This window comes from Musca domestica, unplaced genomic scaffold (genome assembly GCF_030504385.1).
Source record: "Musca domestica strain aabys unplaced genomic scaffold, Musca_domestica.polishedcontigs.V.1.1 42, whole genome shotgun sequence".
In the NCBI taxonomy this organism is placed as follows: Eukaryota; Metazoa; Arthropoda; class Insecta; order Diptera; family Muscidae; genus Musca; species Musca domestica.
The window spans coordinates 6,556,547-6,583,143 of NW_026712329.1; the positions used below are offsets into that span (position 1 = coordinate 6,556,547).

At 34.2% G+C, this 26,597-nt stretch overlaps 3 protein-coding genes across 3 annotated transcripts in view; all 3 read left to right on the forward strand.

Annotated features, from left to right (window-relative positions):
- Positions 1-986, forward strand: part of LOC101890597 (transient receptor potential protein) — a 45,643-nt gene extending 44,657 nt beyond the window's left edge. The window contains 1 exon segment of the mRNA XM_059127036.1: positions 163-986. Within this exon segment, the coding sequence (XP_058983019.1) occupies positions 163-804 (642 nt within the window). The 3' untranslated portion in view covers positions 805-986.
- Positions 987-11,490: 10,504 nt separating this feature from the next.
- LOC101890253 (cardio acceleratory peptide 2b) lies at positions 11,491-25,341 on the forward strand. The gene is made up of 5 exons (XM_005183059.4): positions 11,491-11,913; positions 22,367-22,543; positions 23,180-24,709; positions 24,790-25,015; positions 25,069-25,341. Exons 1-3 carry the CDS (start codon positions 11,835-11,837, stop codon positions 23,407-23,409), a joined length of 486 nt encoding a protein of 161 aa, XP_005183116.1. The 5' UTR covers positions 11,491-11,834; the 3' UTR covers positions 23,410-24,709; positions 24,790-25,015; positions 25,069-25,341.
- On the forward strand, positions 24,595-25,309 carry LOC101890943 (kinetochore protein Spc25). Its single transcript, XM_005183063.4, has 3 exons — positions 24,595-24,709; positions 24,790-25,015; positions 25,069-25,309. Exons 1-3 carry the CDS (start codon positions 24,595-24,597, stop codon positions 25,307-25,309), a joined length of 582 nt encoding a protein of 193 aa, XP_005183120.1.
- Positions 25,342-26,597: the final 1,256 nt, after the last annotated feature.

A 26,597-nucleotide genomic window follows, 5' to 3' on the forward strand; every position in this document is an offset into this window, starting at 1 on the left:
AAAAAACTGATCCCCGTTGGGGGATAACCTAATCCAGTTTAGAAAGTCAACTTGGTGGATAATAGTAAAAAAATATTCGAATCCATATATTGCATTTTTTCCCTTTTAAAGATAAATATATTATTACATTTTTATAATTTATTTTGTGATTACTCCACACAGACTCGCAAAGAAGACGGCAAACCCAAAGAAGATGGTAAACCCCCAGCAGCGGCCACCGGCGATAAACCAAAGCCAGGTGATGCCAAACCCGGAGCACCTAAGCCACCCGATGGTCCTGCACCGGCTGCTAAACCGGATGCTTCTGCAGCCGCCAAGCCTGCTGTTGCTAAGCCCGGTGAAACTAATAAACCTCCAGCAGCGGCTGCCAAAAAAGATGAAGCTGCCAAAACAGATGCCGCAAAACCACCAGCTGGAGCTGAAGCTGCCAATAAAGCTGCCGCCCCCGCTGCACCCGGTAAACCAGATGCCAATGCTAAGTCTCCAGCCGGTGATGCTGCCAAGGCTGCCGCTGGTGCTGCAACCAAAGCTGCTGGTGGTCCCGGCGATAAGCCGGCAGATGGCAAAAAACCCGACGAGAAAAAGCCTGACGAAAAGAAAGCCGATGATAAAAAACCCGATGATAAGAAACCGGATGACAAGAAACCGGACGACAAAAAAGCCGACGACAAGAAACCAGACGAAAAGAAACCTGATGATAAGAAACCCAAAACAAATATTAAAGTGGGTCAGAGTAGTGCTGCTGCCGGTGGTGATCGTGGCAAGTCGACTGTTACCGGCCGCATGATATCTGGTTGGCTTTAAGTAGAGCTTAGAGAACAAAAACAGAAATGCAACGAAAGAAAAAGAAGAAAATTGGATAAGGATATTCTCGTTCACTTCTTTATGGCATTAAACATTGAGACTAAAGACATATAATTGATATTTTTTAAATAAATAACAATAAAAAAGAAATTGAAATAAATTATAAATATATGAATAAAGGATTTGAGTAAGACAAAAAGAAGTTAATTACTAAAATTAGATTTAGAAATAAAAATAATGAATAAACAAACGATCATTTAGAAAAGGAAAGTCGAGGACAAAAAAGCAGATAATGAAATGAGATGTTTTAACTTGCCGAGAAAGATTAAGTTATTAACTTAAGATAAGACATTTATTTAAGTCCTGCTCTTTTACTTCTGTCGTCGTAGTCGTAGCATGATTGACAGCTTCTGATATATGGATTTTGAAAGATTGCCATTTAGTTAACTCATTGGAATAATGATGATTTGTAGGTTATAAAAGTTTCAAAATTTTGATAAGCGTAAAAACCTAAGACGATTTATCAATGTCCGTCAATTTTGCACAGATCAGTCTTTGGCCTGCAGGTAGGTAAAATCCGAAGATGGGCTATATGGGTTCACTATATCATTTAACGATACCCCCCGATATTCAGTATTTTTTAATGATTGAAGCCACACTTTTAAATAGATTTGACTGGAATGCAATGTGTTAAGTTCGTAATACGCACTTGTTAAACTGACGAAAAATTGTGTAAATAGGTCTACAATTGCATATAGCTCCGATATAAAATTACCACCAGATATTCGGTTTTTTCATGATTTTGGTCAAAATTTGTATGGAATTTTTTTACCCTAGCCAAGTATTACCTCATCTCTATATAATGGTACCGTCTCCATAGCCAACATTTTTATGAGTTTAGTCAGATATTTCAATGGTTTTGTTCCTAACAAAGCCAGCATATTGGTATTTCGATGTGTTTCTTGAAACATTTTACGGTAGTTTTAATAAACAATAATCATCTAGCAATGATGGATCTATTTAGATTATATTTTTCAAATTTGCCATTTTAAATGGATATCTTACGAAAAATTTAGAAAATATCTTAAGAAAAATGAACAAGTAAAAAAGCAGTAAGTTCGGTCGGGCCGAACTTTGAATACCCTCCACCATTTGGAACGATTTAGAAAATTTTCAAAAAAAAATAAATATTTTAAATCTTTACAATATCTAATATAGGAAGGTGCCGATATATGGGGGTATATATGATATTGTGGACCTATTAAGACAAATCTATGTCTGGGTGTAAAGTACTCACAAGGAACTCCTTGTGTGGATTTTCAGATAATACCATTGGAAAAAGTTGAAAAATGTGGCTAAAATCATCAAAATACCGAATATCGAAGGTACCGTTATATGGGGGCTATACGATATCGTGGACCTATATAGATAATTCTCTTCCGAGGTATAAAGTACCCACAAGGAACTCCTTGTGTGGATTTTCAGACAATTCCGTTGACAAATGTGGGTAAAATCATCAAAATACCGAATATCGGGGGATATACGATATGGTGTACCTATTTAGATAATTCTCTGCTGAGATATAGTGCACCCACAAGGAACTCCTTGTGTGGATTTTCAGACAATTCCGTTGAAAAATGTAGGTAAAGATATCAAAATACCGAATATCGGGGGTACCATTATATGGGGGATATACGATATCGTGGACCTATATAGACAATTCTCTCTCAGGGGGTAAAGGAACTATTTGGAACTACTACAAGGAACTACTTGTGTGAATTTTCAGACAATTCCATTGAAAAATGTGGCTAACATCTTCAAAATACCGAATATCGGAGGGTACTGTTATATGGTGGCTATACGATATCGTGAACTGATATAGCCCATCTTCGAACTTGACCTGCCTGCAGACAAAAGAGAGATCTGTGCAAAATTTCAGCTTCCTATCTTAATTCGTTTAGACTGTAGCGTGATTAAAACAGACGGACAGACGGACGGACAAGGTTATATCGTCTCAGAATTTTACGCTGATCAAGAATATATATGCTATGTTGGGTCTAAAATGATTATTTCGAACATAATATACCCTCCATACTATGTATGGTGGAGGGTATAAAAATAGAAAATATAACCAAAATAATTTTTCCCCAATGGTGGAGGGTAGGAACCGTTAGGCCCCGCCGAACTTAACTGTCTTTTTTCTAGTTAGTACTCAAAATGCACAATTTGTTGTTTTTAACAAAAAATTTTTAATCAACACTTCATATATCGTGCCAAATGTTTAGCCTTTCAAGGTTTTGTACAGGGTGAATTGAAAAAACTGCAATCAACTTCAGACTGGTGTCATTTCTAAAACACCATCGCACTCAGCACGCGCCACCCAAGAATGGTTACAAAATGAGTTCCTCGCTTCTTTCCAGCGACAATGGCCAACAAAATATCCAGATACCAATCCGTTGGACTATTGTGTCTGGAGTATTTTGGAAAGCAAAAAAAAAAATACCAAAGTGTCGATCACCTCAAGCTCGCCAGGAATGGGCAAAAATACCGCAGAGCAATATTAGGGCAGCATGTGGCGGTTTCATTGGCCGTTTGAAGGTCATAATTCGTATCAAAGGTGACCAATTCGAACAAATCTAAACTTATTCTAACATTTGATGCTATATCCGACATTTTTTGCTTTCATTTAACAAAATTTGCAAAAAAACAAGTAAAAAAGCTGTAAGTTCGGCCGGGCCGAACTTTTAATACCCTCCACCATTTGGTACAAATTTGGCAATTTCCAAAAAAAAAAAAAATAAATAAAACCCCTTGAAAATTCTGTTGAATTCTGTTAAGTTCTGCATAGGCAACTTTTGCCATAAGTTATTACAATATTTAAATGCGAAACTTGAAGAAAAATTTGTTTATAATGTAGCTAAAATCATCAAAATACCGAATATAGGAGCTACCGTTAAATGGGGGCTATACGAAGACGTGGAAAATTTTCTGGCATGGGATGAAGTATCCATTCCGAACTTCGCATGAGAAATTTGAATCAATTCCGGTAAATAATGTCGCTTAAATCATCAAAATCCCGAATATCGGGGGGTACGGTATATGGGGGCTATACGAAGATGTGGACCTACATGGCTCATTTTTTGACTTAAGATGTAGTATCCATTACGAACTTCAAATGCCAAGTTTGAAACAATTCCGGTGAATAATGTCGCTAAAATCATTAAAATACCGAATATCGGGAGGTACCGTTATATGGGGGCTATATGAAAACGTGGACCTACATGGCCCATTTACGAACTTAACCTGCCTACTGGCAAAATATACATGTGTGCAAAATTTTAGCCTTCTATCTCAATTTGTTCGAAAGATAGCGTGATTACAACAGACTGACAGACGGACATGGCTAAATCGTCTTAGAATTTTACGCTGATCAAGAATATATATACTTTGTTGGGTCTGACATGAGTATTTCGAGGAGTTACAAACGGAATGACAAAATTAATATATCCTCCATAGTATGGTGGAGGGTATAAAAATATATATAAAAATTATGGCTTCTTACTTTGTTGCAGTTTTTTTATCTTACCCTGTATATTATTAAGTATTTCTCTTTCTGATAGAATAATAGAAAAATGTTTATCTTTTGCACCAAAAACTCTTCAAAATCTTTCATTTTTGAAGTTTAACGAGAAGGATATTTGTAAAACCATTGCATAATCGACCCACATTCAAGATTTCTGTGCAAAACTATGTCAAATTCTTCATATGTAAACCCTGGTAGTCAGCAGTGACCTCAAAATTAAATTTCGTAATTTCAGCCTTATCCCTTCAACCAATACCACTTTGTGTACTATACATTTCCAAAGCAACCTCCATATCTTAAACACAGACACCAACAGAGACGAGATTCCAGTTCAATACAAAAACTAGTACTATTCAGAGGTTTTCGTACAATCAAAGTACACATTTCCGAAATGACCTCCATATGTTCATGCTACACATGAACAGTGACCCTAATTCTCCCAATACCAAATTGAACCAAATATAGTTCAATGTAGAACTCTTCGTGCACTTGTTGTATACACTTCAAAAAAAACCAAAACCACTCTTTTATAACAAGCTTACCAACAACTGGGACCACAATATTAAATTTTATTTTCTTCCATTCACTCTAAATCAAACTATTCCAACTTTACCTTTTCCCCACCACCACCTTTATGTATCAAATTTACTTTCCAACTTTGATTTTCATGCCAAATTCAAGTATTCAGCTCCATTAAATGAGACGATTTTATAAGTTAAACTATACCAGTACAACCAGTCCTTTGGTAGATCTATTGTTCAGTCCATTAGTGACTATTGTTCCAAATTTCAGAAATCTAGCTCATTCCCTTTGTCCTATACAAACTATTATTTTTTTTTTTTTTTTTAGAACATTTAAGTACTTTTCGTACCCTGGTTTTGGTTTAGTACGAAGTAATAAAAACGAGCCTTACCACATACCAACGCACCAAGACTGGCTCTCAAAATCGTGTCTTCAGCCATCTCTTCATGACGTTGATTCTACGTCAGCCATTCAAATTTCAAAGAGTGTGGAAGAGGAGGGAACTTTTGGTTCTATTTATTCTACTTTGCGACGAAACTTGCAAAACGCCGATACACGTGTCTTCTTTTTTTAGGCCTACTTTCATAATCTGCTGGATTTTTCCGGTTGCACAGTGTAGTTATCGCTTTACAAACAAAATGTTTCAAACTACATGTGAATAGGGTGTAGCTTCATTAAAGGGTAATTTTATCATTTTTTATTTCATTTAAGCGTTTTTTCTAATTTAAGTGTTTGTTTTCTCTTTCGAGACGAGCTTAATGATCTGAAATTTGCAGTGAAAAGGAAAGCCAGATAGACACTATCACACACTCACCACTATGCGACGCGTTTCGCCGTTGGTTAAGCGGCTCATCAGGCATATTTGATGTGGATGATGGCTTTCAAGGGCCGTTCTCTGGAAAGTAGTATATATTTCGAACTTATTGCAAATTAGCATATGCGAATTATACACTAGAAACTCTCCAGGTTCGACTCAAGTTCTATTGGCAGATCTTTTTCACAGCAACGTTTTGTTTTTGTAGTGATGGATTTTTTGTCCACAACAACTACATTGCTTCCAATGCATACACTTGTTTTAGTGCTGCTTTAGGAAGACGGGTTAATGGCTCTGAACGTAGAGACGGCAACTTCTAGTTGGCTGCACACAGAGGTCCGCGGTTCAAATCCCACAGCCAGGCTCGGCTGAATTTTTGAGTTTTGCCTTGTTAAGGCGAAGATCATATGTTTTATGATTTAAGTGTTTGTTTTCTCTTTCGAGACGAGCTTAATGATCTGAAATTTGCAGTGAAAAGGAAAGCCAGATAGACACTATCACACACTCACCACTATGCGACGCGTTTCGCCGTTGGTTAAGCGGCTCATCAGGCATATTTGATGTGGATGATGGCTTTCAAGGGCCGTTCTCTGGAAAGTAGTATATATTTCGAACTTATTGCAAATTAGCATATGCGAATTATACACTAGAAACTCTCCAGGTTCGACTCAAGTTCTATTGGCAGATCTTTTTCACAGCAACGTTTTGTTTTTGTAGTGATGGATTTTTTGTCCACAACAACTACATTGCTTCCAATGCATACACTTGTTTTAGTGCTGCTTTAGGAAGACGGGTTAATGGCTCTGAACGTAGAGACGGCAACTTCTAGTTGGCTGCACACAGAGGTCCGCGGTTCAAATCCCACAGCCAGGCTCGGCTGAATTTTTGAGTTTTGCCTTGTTAAGGCGAAGATCATATGTTTTATGATTTAAGTGTTTGTTTTCTCTTTCGAGACGAGCTTAATGATCTGAAATTTGCAGTGAAAAGGAAAGCCAGATAGACACTATCACACACTCACCACTATGCGACGCGTTTCGCCGTTGGTTAAGCGGCTCATCAGGCATATTTGATGTGGATGATGGCTTTCAAGGGCCGTTCTCTGGAAAGTAGTATAAACAATATTCACAAATATAGAAAACTTTATATTTTTTCTCACCCGCGACCATAACTAAATATTTGTTCTTCCGTCATAAAACAAAAAACTAACAAGTCTTTGTTTTCCATCTCCTTAGCCCATGAACTAACTTGTTGTAGGAGATGTAGCAATCAACATGTTGGGAAAACAAGTGTGTTTGCAACAAAATCCTGCCCACAACCTGTTGCTGCTGCAAGCAACCAAAGAGACTGACAATATGCTCGAATATAGGCAACATTTGGTTGAAACGCTTGCGCATTGTTCCCCCCTCTAGGTGAGCGAGAGTCTCAGGGTGCTGTAGATGTATTCAAATGAAATTACTTAATTTATTCATCTGTTGTTCAATTAAAACAACATTCCGCATTTACAATTAACTTTAAAAGGTATATCATTGTTATGATAAGGTTATTTATGTATTTTTTTTTTTGAGAATCTTTAACATTTCCCACGAAAATTTGACGATAATTGATTATTTACAAAACAATAACAAACAACAAATTGCTGAGCATTGTAACCTTTACAAGAACGAAAAAAAAGGATACCTTCCAATGTCAGATTGTATGTTGGAGGCTGTTTCTATTGTTGGCCCAACAACATAACATGGCCAAGTCAAAATGTGGCATCTCATTATCCCAAATATGTTCGTACATTTGTTAGCCTTTTTGGGTCTCTTCGGTCAGAGTTCGTCAGAGTGCATTTACGTAGACGTGTGGGTTTGTCGTTTTTGTTTATGTAGTTCTTGTGTGGGGAAAACCGGAACAGTGTTGTGACAAAATAAATGGTGTAATAGCGCATTTATGATATTGAAGATTAACCCACTGGATTTATTAGATCCAGTGGGCCAATCTTGTGTATATAAATACATCCTTAGGTGGATACAAATGCCGCTCAACTGAATGAGAATGCAAACATTTCCAATATTGATGTATCAAACAAACCTAATATAGATACAATTAATATTGAAGGATCATGATGAAATAAAAGTTTAAGTTTTTATCTTACTACGCGAATGAAAAATTTAAAAAGTGATGTTTTTCCTTAGTATGTAGATTCCACATCAGAATCTGGTCATGAGAAGATCTATTTTTGTATGGTAAATATGGATTGATCCGGATAAAATTTTTTGTCTCAACGCATTATAAGATATATATCTTAATTGTGTTCCAGTATCTGCTATATTATACTAGTATACCATTTTTTACTTGAATATCGTTCCCGTACTCGAAACCTTTGTATATTTTGAGGATAAAATAAAAAGAAACTTGGGCCAATTCACTTATATAATATTGACATTTTTACAGGTTTCCCGTTCCTGTACTTTCTGCTCAAAGCAAATTTAATACATATGAGACATTCCAAAAAGTGCAAGAACTTACACCGCAATAGAAAGAACATTGACTTAAAAGAGCTAAAGATTAGCTTCGCTTGGCCGAAAGTGGTGAACTGCCGAATTTGGTTTTCTCCGATGAGAAAACATTCGTTGTTCAGCAGTTTGTAAACAAACAAATATTATTGTGTTTACTTGCCAAAGAGGTCAGCTGAAAATGTTCACCTTCGGTTGGCCACCAGAACTCAATCGGTGGCCATGGTGATGGTGTGGGCCGCCATAACAGCCGATGGTCGCTCTCCGCTAAATAAATGCCGAATATTATCGCGAAAATATTCTGGAGGGTGTATTAAAGCCTTGGGCACGCAAACATTTTGGCCGCAGTCCTTCGACATTCCAACATGACTCAGCACCATCGCACTCAGCTCGCGCCACCCAAGATTGATTACAAAATGGGATTCCTCGCTTCATTTCCGGTGCACAATGGCCACCAAAATCTCCGGATACAAATCCGTTAGAAAGCAAGGTTGGCACAAAAAAATATCAAAGTGTCGATCACCTCAAGCAAGCGCTTCGCCGGGAATGGGCCAAAATACCGCAGAGCAGCATTCGGGCAGCGTGTGACGGTTGCATTGGTCGTTTGAAGGCCATAATTCGTGCCAAAGGTGACTAAATCGAACAAATCTAAACTTATGTTGTTGCAAAATGGTCAGGCTTAATCCCTTTATTGTTCTCAATAGAATAAAATTATAAGTGCGGTTGTAAGACTTAGAAGGTTTTCCAAAAGAATTTTATTTAATTTTATTTAATTTTATTTAATTCTTTGGTTCCTCTTCTACACGCTATGAAAATTATAATTATTTAAAGTTCAAAGGACTAAATATGCTGAAGCATTTGTGTCTTTTAACTTCGGACTTGTATTGCCCATTTGGTTCACAATTAGTTTGAAATCGGATAAAAATATATATGGGAGCTATATCCAAATCTGAACCGATCTCGATAAAATGTAGCAAATGTATTTCTGAGCTGTATTTGATATATTTCCCCAAATATTGTTGTTACAGAGTGCATATTACGGCTGCGGAGGACAAATATAACAAATCGGATGAACAATATATATGGGAGCTATAGCTATATCTGAACCGATTTCGATCAAATTTGCCAGACTTATTTTAAGGTCCAATCTGATCGTACGTGCAAAATTCCATACTATTCGGACTGATATTACACGTTTGGTGCACAATAATAGGCAAATTGGACGAAGATATATATGGGAGCTATATCTAAATTTTTACCGATTATTTCCAATTTCAATAGGGTTCGCCCTTGGGCCAAACAAATGATTTGTGCAAAATTTCATCTGGATAGGGCAATAAATGCGAACTGTACTTTGTTTACAAAAATAAATGGACAGACGGACAGACGGACGTACGGACATGCATAAATCGACTCAGAATGTGATTCTATGCAGATCATCAAAAGGAACTATGGGTCCATCTCGTTTCCTTTTGCCTGTTACAAACAAATGCACAAAGACATAATACCCTGACCACCTTGTGGTGTAGGGTATAATAAAGGGATTAAGCCTGGCCATTTTGCAACAACAAAATACTATAGTATACCGAACAAACAAGCCAACACTGTTCTAATCTAAACTTATTCTAAAATTTGATGCTATTTTCGACATTTTTTGCTATCCTTCAAAAATATGAAAAAAATGTAAAAATTATGGCGCTGGACTTTGTTGCAGTTTTTTATCTCACCCTGTATAAAATTTGTTATGACTCACATTATGATTATTCAAAATGTTGACCCTTTATTGTGGAGATGCCGAATGAAAGGACTAATATTATACACTTCTCATCTAAACTAACCCTAATATATTGACCTTCCCTTTATATGAGATACGCGATAATTTTTTTGGAAATTTTACTTGAGGCTCCAGATATATTGGACTGATAAAATAATTAAATGTGCAAAATTTGAAGAAAATCAACACCTAAAACAAATTTTTTTAGGAATAATTGTTAATTATAATTTTAACCTATTTCACATTCACATCAGATATCTGGTTGGCAGAAATATTTAGATATACCTATTTTGAATAGAATCTCTGACTTTTTCGTAAATGTATGGGAGATGTACCAGAAGGAGTAGTCCGATACATTCCATCTTCATACCAGATCTTGTGTGATCAAAAATGTAGGGATGTGTGAAATGTAAAGAGAATTGAATGCATCTTTCTCATATTATAAGAGTTATAATTCAAAATGTTGACCCTTTGTGGGGGAGGTACATGATGGAGTGGGCCGATATTGTCCATTTTTGCTCCTGACATAATACATGATTCTTGTTTCTATGAAATCGGATGCTTCTTCCAAGAATTATCGTGCACACCAGCCAGACAGACAGAGAGACGGATGAACGGACACACCTAGAACGACTCTAAATACCTTGAAACGGATTTGATCCAAAGAAGACCTAGGGTCTAAAACCATTGTTTCGGTGATGTACGTTTTGGTCTTATCAAAAAATGCCTATATTAAAACAGCATTGCTTGTCTACACTTCGGCAGTAGAACTTGTGATAAAGTCAATCTACCCAACAGGTCCAGTAACTAATGCACTGTTCATTTCTTCCCACACTCGATTCCTGTCCGATCCTTATTGCTGTTGTACTCGTTGGTAACTCTAAAATGAATCCGAACAGTTAAACATTTCGGTTTACCCCAACAAAATTATACATTCATACATATTGTTTAAGCAAAAAGACAACACAATAATATTTTATACATTTTTTGCTAAACAAGAAGCTGTGATTGTTGTAATGAACACAAGACCCTGCTTCCCCTGCCCGAGAAAATTGCACAAACCCCCACGAAAACAAAAAAAAATGAATGAAATGTTACAACATCATAATCATCGTCATTCGTATTTTCAACACCACGGAGGAAAATGTCTTTCCAATTGGTAGTTTGCATTACAATTTAGCATGTTTTCGCTGTTGTTGTTGTTGTTTATGTGTTTGCTGTATTTATCCTAAATGTTTCGAGGATGTCTCTGTGTGTGTGTGTGTGTGTGTGAAAGTGTCCTCTATGATAACATGTTGCGATGGAGTATGAGAATCCTGTTGCTGTGCGTGCGTGGATGGATGGATGATGTTAATGATGCTGTAGCTGCTATTTTCTGTTGCTGTTGTCACTGGTGCTGCCGCCATTGCCGCTTAGGGCCATACCTTTTGTCTTTAGTTATTTTTCCCTATAAAAGGACATTTTTGAAACAGTGTCCAAGCATAATTTGTTCGAACGTTACAAACGACACAACACAAGAAACCTCAAACGAAACAAAACAAAAAAAAATACCAAAAATAACAACAACAATTGCTTCTGGACAAATCCAACACAACCAATATTGAAAACGAGGAATACCATTGATCCTTTGTTGTGTGAAAAAAACTAGGATTATTTTCGTTTGTGATTTGTTTCTTTTGTGATTCAAATACCCTATTAACTAAATCTCAAAACCTAAAACACGCACACACTCACCATCACTTAGACACAGGGATTATCCTCTGAGTGTTTAGGAAGTTACTAGTGTAATATCGTTTGTAGTGTTAATTAAGTGCCCCCAGCAACAAAATAATCTCTAAAATGATGAAATCATTGAATTGTGCTGATCTCGTTTTCTGTTCCGTTTTGTTCTTGGCAATTTGTTCTTATTCGAAAGCTGGTAAGTGAAATAAGAAAAGTGTGAAAAAAATTTAAAAATGTGTTATAAGTCCTGAAAAACAATATTCGAAAGCGTCTGCAACTCCGAGAAATCAAACGTTTTTTGCCAAGTTTGGTAGACGGATTGGTCTAAAAGAAAGTCAATTACCTCGATTTCGAAATCTGTAAAAATATGATGATTTTAAACTCCAACCCACGAAAACTATGAAGGCGGAAAATCAATAGTTTTATCACAATAATCTAAACTAAACTTCTGAAGAGCACTGGCCTGAAAATAAAGTAATTACAAGACAAGATAGATTGAAATCTGCATTACCTCCCACTCCAAGTGAAATAAGAAAGTTGTGAAGTACTTCAAGTAGGCTATGTCTGTAATTAATCGAAAACATCGTAAGGAAGTTGCTCACACTTTTAGAACTCGCTCAATATTACATTACAAGTAAGCAACGGCTATAGCCGCGCGGGGCCGACCAACACTATAATATATAGGATATATAATTTGACTTTTAAAAAAAATCATAGTACTTTTCGATTTAATGAATAGGATTTTGTAATTCTTACATTCATCCGTCCAAATATCTAACCTCAAGCAAAATTCCGTGTCGATTGTTCTTTAATTGTTACTTCTAGAATTTTTGGTCCATTTCAACATCTAAATATTTTGCGATCATCTCCAAAAACAATAGGCTTCTATTCGGACCCTACGCTCATGCAAAATTTCGAGAAAACCGGACTATAATTTCGACTTGTATAAAGTACGCCCTCACATAATGTTGTATGGTATACAAATGTTTTTTTTTTTTTTTTTTTGTTTTGTTAAATGTACAATTGAATATTGTAAGTAAACTGAAAATATGAAAAATGGCAAAATATCGCAAAATATAACAAGAAATATTCAGTTTTTTATTGTAATATTTTATGCTTTTATTTAGATTTTATAGATTTATTGTATGGTGAGAATTATCAATTGGCCCAGCCGTGCTAGAGTTTTAAGCGTTATAACTACATATTTCCTCATACATCCGATATCTTGCCTATCGACGCAATGGCCAAAAGTTACCTTAAAGTGTATTTGTGATTTCGCCGGGATTAAAAATAGTTTTTAATGGCAATTTATGAGTTTTTGTATACAAAAGTTATTGTCCATTTCACCTCTATATATTATCCGGCATCAGCATTTTTTCTGTTTCCGACCATTACAATATTCCGATCATCTCCAAAACAAATAGGCTTCTATTCTGACCCCACCCTTACATCCATATGAAATTTGGTTACGATCGGGCCATTAGTGCATTCTTTAGTATAATTTCAAATTAAAATGGACACAACGCTAGATCGATTCAGCTCGGCGAGCTCCAAAAACAATATTTCGAGGTGTTTAATTAAGCCCCATGTGAAAACTTGAATTGTAGCCAAATCAGTTGTCCCCATGGTCATACGCCAATATAAATACGAAATATTTTCCCAAGAAAAACTGCTGCCGCGGTGCGTACCGAAGTGATCAAATTGTAACCCATTCAGTGGAAAAGTGTAACTTTTTATGAGAATGTGTTCTATCCATTCAATATCTATAGCAGCACCCGATGTCCATACCCAAAATATGGACTTCTTTGCCTATTTTAAATACCAAAAGTCCTGCAGTCTTAAAATACATCTTAGTACAATTTGATCAACCTACTTTATTTCGTTCGGAAGCTAAAGTAAATTCCCGAGATGGACAGACGAACATTAAATTGTACGCTAGTCAATAATATATATACACTGCGGGATCTACAATTTATATTTCAAGGTGTTACAAACAGAATGATGGAGAAACTAGCATATAATTTGTTCAAGTTTAAAATACAACTTATATTCAATTGAAAAATGTGGATAGGACCTTTAACATAAACTCTTTAATTAGGAGATGCTACGAAACCTATGGGGGCAATACACAATAATGAAGCTATTATAATAATAATAATTTGTTGAAATAGTTGAAAAAAATGTGTCAACAATCTTCAAAATATGTCATATCCGTCAATAACGTACATAACGAGAGCCAGATATAACACATTTCTGCTAATTTGGTTAGAAATGGTGGCGGGTTCTGCAAACGGAATGACAAGTTTAATATATTTTGCATCTTGTGATTGAGGGTATAAATATACTTTAATTATCTTCTCTGTGATATTCCATAATAACCTTGGTACATATTTGAGAATGGAGCAAGCAAAAAATTCCGAACTTTTAATACCCTACTCCATTTGGAAACACCTTTCACAATTTGTCTATATGTGTCGAAATCAAGTGTTTGCGCGGCGTAAGTTATTATTAAACATTATCCAATACGAACTACTACACTTCAAACAATTTTAAACTCAAAGTGGATAAAATTAATTAATTCACAAATTAATACATCTTACTAGATTTTCAGACATTCGAGGTTTTGCATATTATTCAAACTTTTTCTTTTTTCGGAATGAATAATACACTAAAAAGTCTTCAAAATCTACCATTGCACAATGGACCCACATCCAATTTTTCCGTCCAAAACTAGTTCAACTAGAAACCAAAAGTGACCTCAATATCAAATATCAGGATTTAATGTCTATCCATTTACTCAATGGCAAATTTAGTATCATTTAGTACTTTTGGAACATATTACGTATTCTCAAATCCACCTCCTTTTTTCAGAACTATATGCCAACATTTTCCTTCTCATCACATATCAGAATTCCAGCCCTATCAGTCCAATATCCAAATTCCATTTTTTGGTTCTTTTCGTATCCTCTCAGAACGAATTTCCAAAAATCCAGTCTTATCACACGCCGACGCAACAAGACTGATCATTCAATTGTAGAGTGTACGTTCATAAAATCACGCAAATGCCGAATATCGGGGTTACCCTTATATGGGAGCTATATGAAAACATAGACCTGCATAAAAAATTATCTTCCAAAGAAGTTCCAAAACCAACATTGAGCAAATTATTTTAAAAAAATGTTTCTAAAATCGTCCAAACACCGAATACCACAATCTGGACCTATAAGGACAGTTCATTGCAAAGATGTTTTCTGGGCGCTGGAAACACAAACTGCCGATATACAGCTATTTCGGATGAAAAATATGACTAAAACTCAAATAAGGGGGTTATAACAAATCGTAGACCTTTATATCCCTTTATATATATATATATATATATATATATATATATATATATATATATATATATATATATATATATATATATATATATATATATATACGCTGCGGGATCTACAAGAAACTAGAATACAATTTGTTCAATTTTAAAATACAACTTATATTCAATTGAAAAATGTGGATAGGACCTTTAACATAAACTCTTTAATTAGGAGATACTACGAAACCTATGGGGGCAATACACAATAATGAAGCTATTATTTTTGGCAGGGATAATTTGTTGAAATAGTTGAACAAAATGTGTCAACAATTTTCAAAATATGTCATATCCGTCAATAACGTACATAACTAGAGCCAGATATAACACATTTCTGCTAATTTGGTTAGAAATGGTGGCGGGTTCTGCAAACGGAATGACAACTTTAATATATTTTGCATCTTGTGATTGAGGGTATAAATATACTTTATTTTTTTTTTTGCATCTTGTGATTGAGGGTATAAATATACTCTAACCGTTCGCCTAATACCAATGGTAGAATAAATAGTACAAATGAAGCTTGTTCGTCCCTTTCGAGCATGAATTTCCAATACTTTTCGAGCATGAATTTGCTCTGTTGTGAGCCAGTTGATAATCATATAGCCTTCCTACATCAAACAATTCAATATAAAGCTCTTCCCAGGTATTCGATCGGTTATCCACAATAATGAAAATGGTTACCTATTAACATGGTTATATATCTAAATATCAAGAAACAGGGGAATGCTTGGTTCCAATAGCACAATGTTTGGTAATATTTTGTTCCTTTATAGTACAAATTTCTTAAATTTCAAAACTTATGAAACATCTATCCAAGGTAATTGTTATTTGACATTTTATACAACAGAAATAGAACATCCACTCCATATTGGCACAGAACCTGAAATAGTTCTCCCATAAAATTTTCCAGCCAAATTTGTCCTCGAACCATTTGTCCTCCCATCTTCTCATAGGCTTGATTTTGCCTTTACATCCTCAAGGTTCTACAAACTTTCAAACACATTTCATGACTTCAATGAACCATCAACGATGTGCATTACCCTGTCAACTGGCGCACCACCAAGTTATCGCCTAATCCACATAGTTCAAAAATGTTTCATTTTTTCTTCCACCCCCAAACAACTTTTCTGTTTTTGGTCAGGTTAATGTCATTATTGCCATCCTTTGTCTGCAGCAACGTTTTAATTAGTTAAGCTTAATGTGTGACTGCATTTACCGTCAGATGCAAAACAAAACCTGGTCCTTTGCTAATGTGTTTGCTGACTTGTGTTGTTTGAACCGTAGTCAGCTAACGTAGTGCTCGGTAAATGTATTGTGGAGGTGTTAAAGTATCCATCAATTGCCTTGCAGTAGCTATCGCATCACCAAGAACAGGAGCAATGATGCAGTTCTACGGAGAAATATGGAACTAAATGCGAAAATATTATTTCTAATCTTCTTTAAATGACATTACGTGTCATTTTAGTCAATTATTGGTAGCTATATTAATGCCAGGAACTATTATGAGATTGAGCTGATGATAGGTATATATTTATGAAGATGGCAACTGGTTTGCTTTACAGATGTTGGGGATTTGTTTCATACGAAGGGAATACTTGATGCAAAAATGGGTTAGTTCGATTAAACGTGATGTTAAATCACATGTAAAGTAATTTTTTCCACAATTTAGCATATTCATAGTATACTTATAGAATTTTTAAACTACAAATGTATTTATAGTACCTTCAGGTTGAGAAAAAAAAACTGCAACAAAGTCAAACGCCATAATTTTTACATTTTTTTTTAATTTTATTGAATGAAAGCAAAAAATGTCGGAAATAGCATCAAATTTTAGAATAAGTTTAGATTTGTTAAAACCGACACACTCTGCCCGAATGTGCGCTATTTTAGCCCATTCCCGGTGAAGCGCTTGCTTGAGGTGATCGACACTTTGGTACTTTTTAGTGCCAACCTTACTTTCCAAAATGCTCCAGACACAAAAGTCCAACGGATTGGTATCCGGAGATTTTGGTGGCCATTGTACGCAGGAATGAACCGAGGAACCTCATTTTGTAACCATTCTTGCGTGGCGCACATTTTCAGCTGACCTCTTTGGCAAGTAAACACTATCATTTTGTTTGTTTACAAACTGCTGGGCAACGAATGTTTTCTCATCGGAGAAAACCAAATTCGGCAGTTCACCACTTTCGGCCAAGCGAAGCTACTCTTTAGCTTTTTTGAGTCTATTTTCTTTAAGTTACGGAGTAAGTTCTTGCACTTTTTGGAATTTCAATGGCTTTACCCCGATTTAATTTTTCAATATTTGCCGAATGGAATATTGCGATAAAACAGCATAAAAATAATACTAAAAAATGCCAAACAAAAAAATTAAAATGCCAAAAAATAATGCTAAATATAAATATGTGTTTAAACCCTGCAAAACATTGTGTTGTGGGTATTGTAAGCAAAGACCTAAAATGGTAAAGACTAGACAAAATGCATTCTGAGCAAATGGTTTGTGGCTATACTACCTTGAATAACAGCTCATGACAGAAGCATGTTAATATAAAACTACACAATTATAGGAAAGAATGACAAATAAAAGTTTGTATAATCCAAAAGATTGGTTTCAAAATTCTATTTCATATACCTTCCCAAATAATTGGATACTGCCTTAGCGGTTTAAGTTGCTTAACATTGGTAACTATGTTGTTACGATATCATAACAACAGAGGTATTTTTCACAGGGTTGCCATATTTTATTCTGTCTTGTCCTATCTTTACACTTCTATCAAAGACATAGAAGTGTAAAGATAGGACAAGACAGAATAAAATATGGCAACCCTGTGAAAAATACCTCTGTTGTTATGATATCGTAACAACATAGTTACCAATGTTAAGCAACTTAAACCGCTAAGGCAGTATCCAATTATTTGGGAAGGTATATGAAATAGAATTTTGAAACCAATCTTTTGGATTATACAAACTTTTATTTGTCATTCTTTCCTATAATTGTGTAGTTTTATATTAACATGCTTCTGTCATGAGCTGTTATTCAAGGTAGTATAGCCACAAACCATTTGCTCAGAATGCATTTTGTTTAGTCTTTACCATTTTAGGTCTTTGCTTCTATGTCTTTGTTGTAAGTTTGATTGGGCCAAAAATTATGTAGCACTTTGAAATTTTGACTTCCTACATAGAAAAGTATATATTGATATTACAATCTCGCTGGGGTGATCTAGCTATGTTAATTTGCAATCAGGCTTCAGGTCACAATTATAGACCAATCGACACGGAATTTAGCATGGGCTAGAGCTTAGGACTGGGCAAAAGCTCTCCAATTTGGATGGTCATCGGATAATATTGAGCGGGTGAAATAGACCATTAGTTTTGTTTAAAAAAAAAAACAATTTTCCCATTAAACCGCGAATATTCTTAATCCCAGTGAAATTACAAATAGACGAAAAAGCCAATTTTGACCGTTTCGTAGATGTCGATAGTGAAGATATCGGATATATATAGCGACATATATTCGCTAGAATGCTTACATCTCAAAAATAGCTGGACTGATTTTGACAATTCTTGTCAATTCAGAATTGACAGGAAAGAAAAAAATCTAGACAAACACACATGAAAAGATCCCAATAAAGATGAGAGTATTGATTTTGTGATATTTTCTTATATTTTTCCATTTTGTCACATGAGATATTTTCATTTTGACTTACAATATTGAATTTTACATTTTGTAATATTTTTACTCCTTACAACACTATATAGTTAGCATATTATATGCAGGGCACATTTATGGCCCGATCCTCACGAAATGTTGATTAGAGGTGTGGTTAGTGTCAGAATAGAAGCCTGATGTTCAAATAGACCAAAAACTGAATGTTTTCTGACACGTTATAATTTTAAGTGGGGGTTCGGTATCAGCCCTGCCGAGCATTTTGGATGGCCATCGAATAATAGTTAGCGGAAAAAATACCAAAATGTCTATTCCACCGTAATGCTGAAAGTGAATTCCAGGTGAATTAAGAAATACACGAATGGCGCACTTCTGATCTCTTTTACAACAATTCATGTAGACAAACCTTAATTTACAAACATTGTTCTGAATGTTCTGCCATTAGCATGACTCTCTTTCCTTAAACTTTAATATAGGGCAAATAAGAATATGCATTACCATGAATTTTTTAGAGATGACAGGTTTTAAAAAAAATAGGTTCCAGATCCATGAAGGTTATTCTTAAGGAAGATCAATAGAGTCCAACATCTGTTTTAAATTTAATGTGATTTTAATAAAATGTTTAAGTCTTGCTACTTGAAAATTAGAGACCGAATTATGATTAGAATGAGATCGTTTGTAATCTCAAAACTTTTGCAACCTTTATTTAACTTTTTCAATCCGCATCTAATGTAAAAAAGTGAATTCATAGTGTGTAGTATCATTCTATTTCTAATTTCTACTTTTATAAGGATCATTCTACTGAAAACTCTTTCAACTTCTGCGTTACTAAATGGTAAAACTAGATACTTCATAACAAAATAAGACAATTCCTTGAACGGGATTCCATTTAAAACATTTTTAAATTCTTATATACATATCCAAAAATAAATAAAATAAATGTTCATGTAATTTAAATTTTTTAGATTTAAGAAATTTTTGATTTATATGAAAGTACTAAAATATAAGAATATTTTTGGACAAAGAAAAATGCTAAAAAATGCTAAACTCATAATTTCAACAAGCTAAGAAAAATGCTAAATGAAAATTTTGCAGCTAAATACAAAAAATAAATGCTAAATTTAGCTGCAAAAATGCTAAAATGGCCACACTATTAGTGTTACTTATAACTTTAAACATTTTTGGGAGCTCCATAAAGTATGCTTTAATAATAGTAAAATATGAAAGTCACTCTACGTATTATAGTTGTGCTAATCTAGTTCGTCGATCGATAAAAAATAAGCAAAAAAAACTTGGTTTTTAAATGTTTTCAGCACTTTTAACCAATATGGTTCGACATTTTATTGTACCGACAGCTGTGTTACCTGAATTATTGCATCATGATGTGCACGAGTTGTAAAATGTTTTTTTTTTTTTTTGAGTAAGGTGCATCCATTATTTCAACTATCCAAACCAACGCTCACGCAATCTCTCAACATTTCCATAAATTGTCCTACATTCGACTTATTAAAATGTCCACACATTTAAATTTATTAGCAATTCACCTTAAGCGTCCTTCCCTAATTCCATTCAATGTAAGTGCCTAATTTATATCAATTGAATAATATGTTAGATGCTGCTGCAGGCTGGCTTAATAAAAATCTCTGAAATATAAACAAATCGCCAACAATAACACTCCTTAACTTATGTTTTGAGCATTTTTACGCCTCCACTTCCCTGGGGGAGTTATTGATTGTCATGGCTTAATAGTCCATCAACAGCAAATCAAAGCAACAAGTATAGTGTATGGAGTGGTTGGGAGGGGTCGGATGGAGAATGTAGGTGTGGATGGCAGGCAAGATTTATGGCAGGTCATCATTTAAATTTTCATTGGTGGTCTTGGAATTAAGCATAGCCCGAGGATTGCAAAGAATTTAAATATATGAACAAGAGGTTTTAATTTTGACATAAAACGTAAATGTTGTTGGTGCTATTTCTGTACCAGCGAAGAGATCAACACCTATTGTTGGTTGTCATTGGTATTTGAATAGACATACATTTTGTCCACAAATAACACAGAAATACCTAAAATTCGTACGACTTATAATGTTGCATGGTAAAATTAAAAAGGTAAAGTAATTTCAAATAAGCATTCCCATCTTTGCATTTTCTGTAATTTACCTTGTCAAATTTTACTGCATAGAAAGCAGGTTCCCATCTCCGATTTGTGTATGTACAATGGATTTACAAATAAACATTTTGACAAAGAGATGTTGCCAAATAATTAATTATAAAAAAATGATAAACATATGATTGCATGACTTTACCATTTTAATTCTACCATGTAATGTCATGTCATGAGTTCTTAAGAACTTAACATAAACTAATGGCGATACACTATCTCTTGGCAACAATGTAATTAAGAATTTCGAGACAATGCTTAATAGAAAAGTAAAAGCTGGTGTATCTTAAGCTTATAACACAATCAAAGTTTAAGCCGTCTTATATAGTTTTGCGTTGAAGCCGAAATTTCAAATGAATGCGTTTTGCTCAGCGCATAAAACAAAGCAAAAGATAAATGTATATTTGTTTTGGACATTATATCGCGTTTATATACAAATCTCTTGTGATTCGAAAAACAGATGCACTATGTCTGATGCAAAAATGTTTTAAGATTTCGGGAAAAAACATCACATATTTAAATTATTTTTTAGATTATAGGAATTTAATATTGTATTATACCATAAAATAATTTATGTTTTCACTACAATAATTGTAACTTGCATTCTATTTTCTCAACAAAATAAATATATAACGCGTTCATGTTCAAAAGAGCTGTTTTCTTAAAAGATTTTACGGTAACTTTTTGCAAAATTTGCATACGAGACAAAAACAACAATTTCTCAGAAAAGTCTACTATCTAATGTTTGTTTTCTACCATGGTAGAATTAAGTAGGTAATCTTGTGCTACCATATATGTTTACATTTTTTTCAAATTATTACCTTGACAAAATTTCATTGTTTATACACAACTCAGAAATGGAAAAATTTACAAAGTAATTTGTAGAAAAATTCAGAGCTGGATTTGCTAATTTGAGATGAGACTACCTTGAAATAATTGTTCTTGTGTTTTCTATCAATGCCCTTATAAGATCGGACAAGAAAACTGCTTTTGACAATAAACACAGTTGTTTTAACAGAATTGTGATTTGGTCATAATTATGAATTTTAACGACAAAATTAATAATAAGATGGTCTTACAGGGCCACCTTGTATAGGTCTGGGAGTAGATTCTTGTTCTATGATAATATTTCCTTTATAAAATTTTTCAATTGACATTTCTTTCCTTTGTAAAAGTTTTCATTTCACAGAACAAGAATTGAGGGCCTGGTCTTTTCTTGTCAAGTTTATTGTGATTGGTCAATTATCACTCTGAGTCTATTAAACATCTAAATCTTCAATTTTATAAATGCTCTATAAGAAGAGTCTATCACCTCATAGTACGTTTACAGTTTACCGGATTTAGACAACACATAAACGAAGTGTACCCAACTCTAATGTAAACATATTAATAACTGAGTAAATGAATAACGTAAGTAATTATGATTTTGGTTTTTTATCTTCCCCTAGAACTCGAACAAACCAAAAATCGACGAGCTGGTGGCACATCTGGCCTTTATGCCTTCCCTCGTGTGGGACGTAGTGATCCAAGTCTAACCATGGGCAATGTTCATAATTCGGAAGCAGAAAATGCTGCAGCGGCAGCATTTGATGCCCTATACGCGGGTTCTTTTGAAGAATACGAAGGTAAGTATTTTATGGAAATCGTTATTATTCAGGAAAAACATATTTTAACTGGTATCAATTATTCTATACCAGAACTGAAAGAATGTAAACGTTTTTACTACGATAACCGATTTATCTGTTATGTTATCGAAAAAATATAAAGGCTAAATCGGTTATTGTAGTAAAAATTTGTAAATTCTTGCAGTTCTAGAACAGACCAATTAAAGGTAAGATTTATGGTCTTGCACATCTGGCAAGAATTGCTCTGTTCCAGAACCTACAAGAATCTACCATTTTTCAAATTTTATTCGATAATATAAAGCAAAAATCCGTTATCGTAGTAAAAACTTTAACATCCTTGCAGTTCTGGAACAGACCAAATATAAACGTTTTTACTACGATAACCGATTTATCTTTTATGTTTATGAAAAAAATAAAACTCGTAGATTCTAGCAAAATCTCATTGTCAAAATTTGTATTTATAAATCCATTGTTTACACAGAAATCAGAGATGGGAACCTGATTTTTTATTCAGTGAAATTTGACAAGGAAAATTACAAAAAATGCAGAGATGGATAGTCTTATTTGAAATGAATTTACCTCTTTAATTTTACCATGGTTTTTACATAAAAATTCATAATCATCTTTACTTTCCAGAATATCCCAAATCCGATTTGAAACGTGCCAGCCTCTTCAATGCTCCTCGCGTAGGCCGCATGGATCCTGAAGTGCGTAAATGGGCACGATTTTTGGCGATGCAACAATCTCTGGACAAGCGAGCTGGTCCCAGTGCCACAACTGGTGTTTGGTTTGGACCCCGTTTGGGTAAACGCAGTGTAGATAGCCAAAGCGTTGATACCACAAAGGGCCAAAAGGAAGAATATTAAATATAAACAACAAATTATGTTTTAAAACACAAAGAGAAGAAAATCTAATGACGATGACGACCCCTGGCAAAATTCATCAATGGCTTTGAGCGAAATGGCAACACACATACTTACACTTATATAAATACATATATACACACAAAACACGAAACTAAAATATATAAATGCTACTTAAAAAAAAAAAAAAAAAAAAAAAAAAAAAAAAAAAAATACAGTCAAAGCAAGAAGAAAAAGAAAACTGAAGAGGTGCATTCGTAATTTGCAAAGAGATCAATTTTTGAATTTTATTATTATTTTGAAATTAACACATTATTATTAGCCTTATTATGGACCCCCATATTATTATATATTCAAACAAAAGTCGTAATTATCTGCGTATGTATAACGGCAAACGATTATTAAGGGTTTAGTCTTTAAAAAACTCTAGCTTTAGTCTTAGGGTTGATGTTTTCTTCTCAAAAAAAAAAACAAAAACTCACATGGGCTGGTGTGGGCTCTCATTTGATATCACATGGGTGGCCTTAAGTCAACCAAAAGTCTGGTATCTAATGAAAGTCCTAACATTTCTTTATTTATATTCTATCTCTCTAAACATCAACTTAACTCTAAAAGAAATATGAAATATTTTATTGTAAATAATATTTATAATGGATAAATTTGATATAGGTGTATTCGGACAATTATACTAAGTTATATTGTTACAAATCTTATACGGATATATGTATATTTAACTATACTAAAAAATGCCACACATTAGTAGAAAAAAAGAAATAACAATAAACAATTAATAACAAAGCGCAAACTGAACAAACAACAAAATATTTGGTTTTATTAGAAACAGTTTTAGTTTTCAGTTGAGCCCAATAATGATTGAATGTACGTTTATAATTAAGGAACATTTGGAAGAAAATAAATTATTTTTATTTATATTTATTCATGCTACATGTCCGTCGGTTCAAATTTCCATAAAACCAAGGAAACAACAAACAAAGCCAATGCGAACATGCTATTAATGCTGGCTTTCCGTCCGATTTTATCGATAGAAAGAGCTATCAATCGATAGTTTCATCGAAAAAAAACTATCGGTATTGTAATTGGTTATTTGTCAGCTCTAAATTGGCGTCCTTTTTAATACAATTTGAATTGTTTTCCTTAATTGTTTTTAATTTAATTATTGAAATTATTATGAGTAAATACGAATATGCTAAACGTTTGAAACGTATGCTTAATAATGAGTGTGAAATTACCGAAATGGAAACAAACATCGCGCGCAAATGTGGCAAGCATTACGAACAGATGAGTGAGTGGCAAATCTAGATTTGAATTTCAAGTTCCAAATAAGAACAATTTTTATCTTATATTAATCACTCCTATTTATAGCCAAATTAAAGACCATGTTAAACAAACAGGAACATGAACTTAGTCGATACCGAGATCAATTGGAAAAACTGAGGATACAAACAGAAAAATTTGAAGATTTTGTGCTGGCCGAAGAGGAACGCTTGAAAGGTATTCATCAAAATATTGAAAGATTACGTAAAGAATGTGATGAGACGGAACAACAACGTCTGGCACAAAGAAAACAGGAATTGACCAGAAGGAGATTGTAAGTGCAAATTTGAAAAAATGTTTTTCTCAATTTAAACCTTACATTTTCAGTATTCATGAAATAAAGGAGACCACACAAATGTACTTTAACGAGGATGCCCTGCCGCACAGGTTTCAAGGTGTTTGCATCGAACGTACAGAGACATCCTGCGAATGGAAACCGTTTTGTGTTGATGCCAAACAATGGCTAGAGTTTCTAGAAGAACAATGGAAACAGCAACAACACGAAAATAAAGAAAACAATGCCCCCAATCCAATGGAATGTGATGAAAGTGCACAAAAAGGGAAATAGTTATAGATTTTAATATAAGATTTGTTTTTTTAGATTATGTTAAGGGCAGAGGTGCACCCCTGTCCATTGTGTAGTTAAATTAGTTAGCGTCTTTATTGTGTGTCTATTCTATGTTCTAATCTATTATTTATTTTCTATAAGAAAATCCGTATTGCAATATCTTCGCATGTATTTCCAGTAAACTGTTTAGTCTGTCTCTCAAATATTTGCAGAACATAGCATAATTAAACATAAGACACTTGTTAGATATTTATATTTTTTTCTGTAAAAACGCCAAAAATATTGTAAATAAGTAATACCTTCCCAGTTTGTAAGAACTGATTGCATAGTAATTAAATCAATTTTATGATAAACTATAGAAATTTGAGTTTATATGCGAAGAACAACTTGTAATGACCAATGCGTTGTGAAACCGGTCGCGATCCAATGCTCTTCTTCAAATGCATTCTCGTCGTTTCCGTAGTAGTCAGGTTTTTTTTTTTGCTTTTCTTCTACGGACATCTGAACTGCCCCTTAGCTTTTAAAGTACGGTCAAGATGCATGACATGCATTTTGTGGTGTTGCATTAAGCAATATCAAATTTTTTTAATTTTTCTCGAGCATGATATTCTCATGCGGTTGATATTCTCATTTGTGACTTTTTTCAGAGCGAAAGGGTGTATAGAGATCTTGGATACTGAAAAAAAATGTTATTGAGTTGTTAGAAGTGTCTTTCTTTTTAAGCACACGCCAAAACTGTGTCGTCCGTTATCGACATTATCTGTGCAGCACGAAATAAAAAGCATAATGAATGCATGAACCATGTGCGTTGAAAGCTTCATGCACACGTACACGATTTTGATGTCATGCGTTTTGACTGTGTACGGGCCACTTAAGATTCTCCTTAAAATGTTACGATCCTATTTCTTGCCTTTTTATAGACTAAAATCGTAGCTAAGCATAAGCTTTTCAATTTTACAAAAATACAAAACATGTATAAAGTGAGCGACGGGCTAAGTCTTCTCTTCCAACGCATATTGTCTCAAGAGACCTATATCGACTAATTTCATCTGGGACTTGCACATTTAATAAATTCAATTTTAAATAACACGGGCCGACTTCACGATAACCTACACAAGTATTAGTAACATATAAACGTTTATAATAGTTATTTATTGCTTGTTATGTCTTTTGAGCGGTTAAATCTTGACGTCGTATAGAGCCACTATAAAAGCTATTTCTTAATCGATTTTCACTAAATTTGAAGCATTTATTTTTCCACATGAGGACTGACATTAACCAAAATCGA

What these genes read in the sequence shown, in the direction of transcription:
- LOC101890253 (XM_005183059.4), top strand. Translation starts at nt 11,835, where the DNA reads ATGATGAAATCATTGAATTGTGCTGATCTCGTTTTCTGTTCCGTTTTG. An exon ending in TTGTTCTTATTCGAAAGCTG is followed by an intron (nt 11,914 to 22,366) that starts GTAAGTGAAATA and finishes ATCTTCCCCTAG; the next exon opens with AACTCGAACAAACCAAAAAT. An exon ending in TTCTTTTGAAGAATACGAAG is followed by an intron (nt 22,544 to 23,179) that starts GTAAGTATTTTA and finishes TTTACTTTCCAG; the next exon opens with AATATCCCAAATCCGATTTG.
- LOC101890943 (XM_005183063.4), top strand. Translation starts at nt 24,595, where the DNA reads ATGAGTAAATACGAATATGCTAAACGTTTGAAACGTATGCTTAATAAT. An exon ending in CAAGCATTACGAACAGATGA is followed by an intron (nt 24,710 to 24,789) that starts GTGAGTGGCAAA and finishes TCCTATTTATAG; the next exon opens with CCAAATTAAAGACCATGTTA. An exon ending in GAATTGACCAGAAGGAGATT is followed by an intron (nt 25,016 to 25,068) that starts GTAAGTGCAAAT and finishes TTACATTTTCAG; the next exon opens with TATTCATGAAATAAAGGAGA.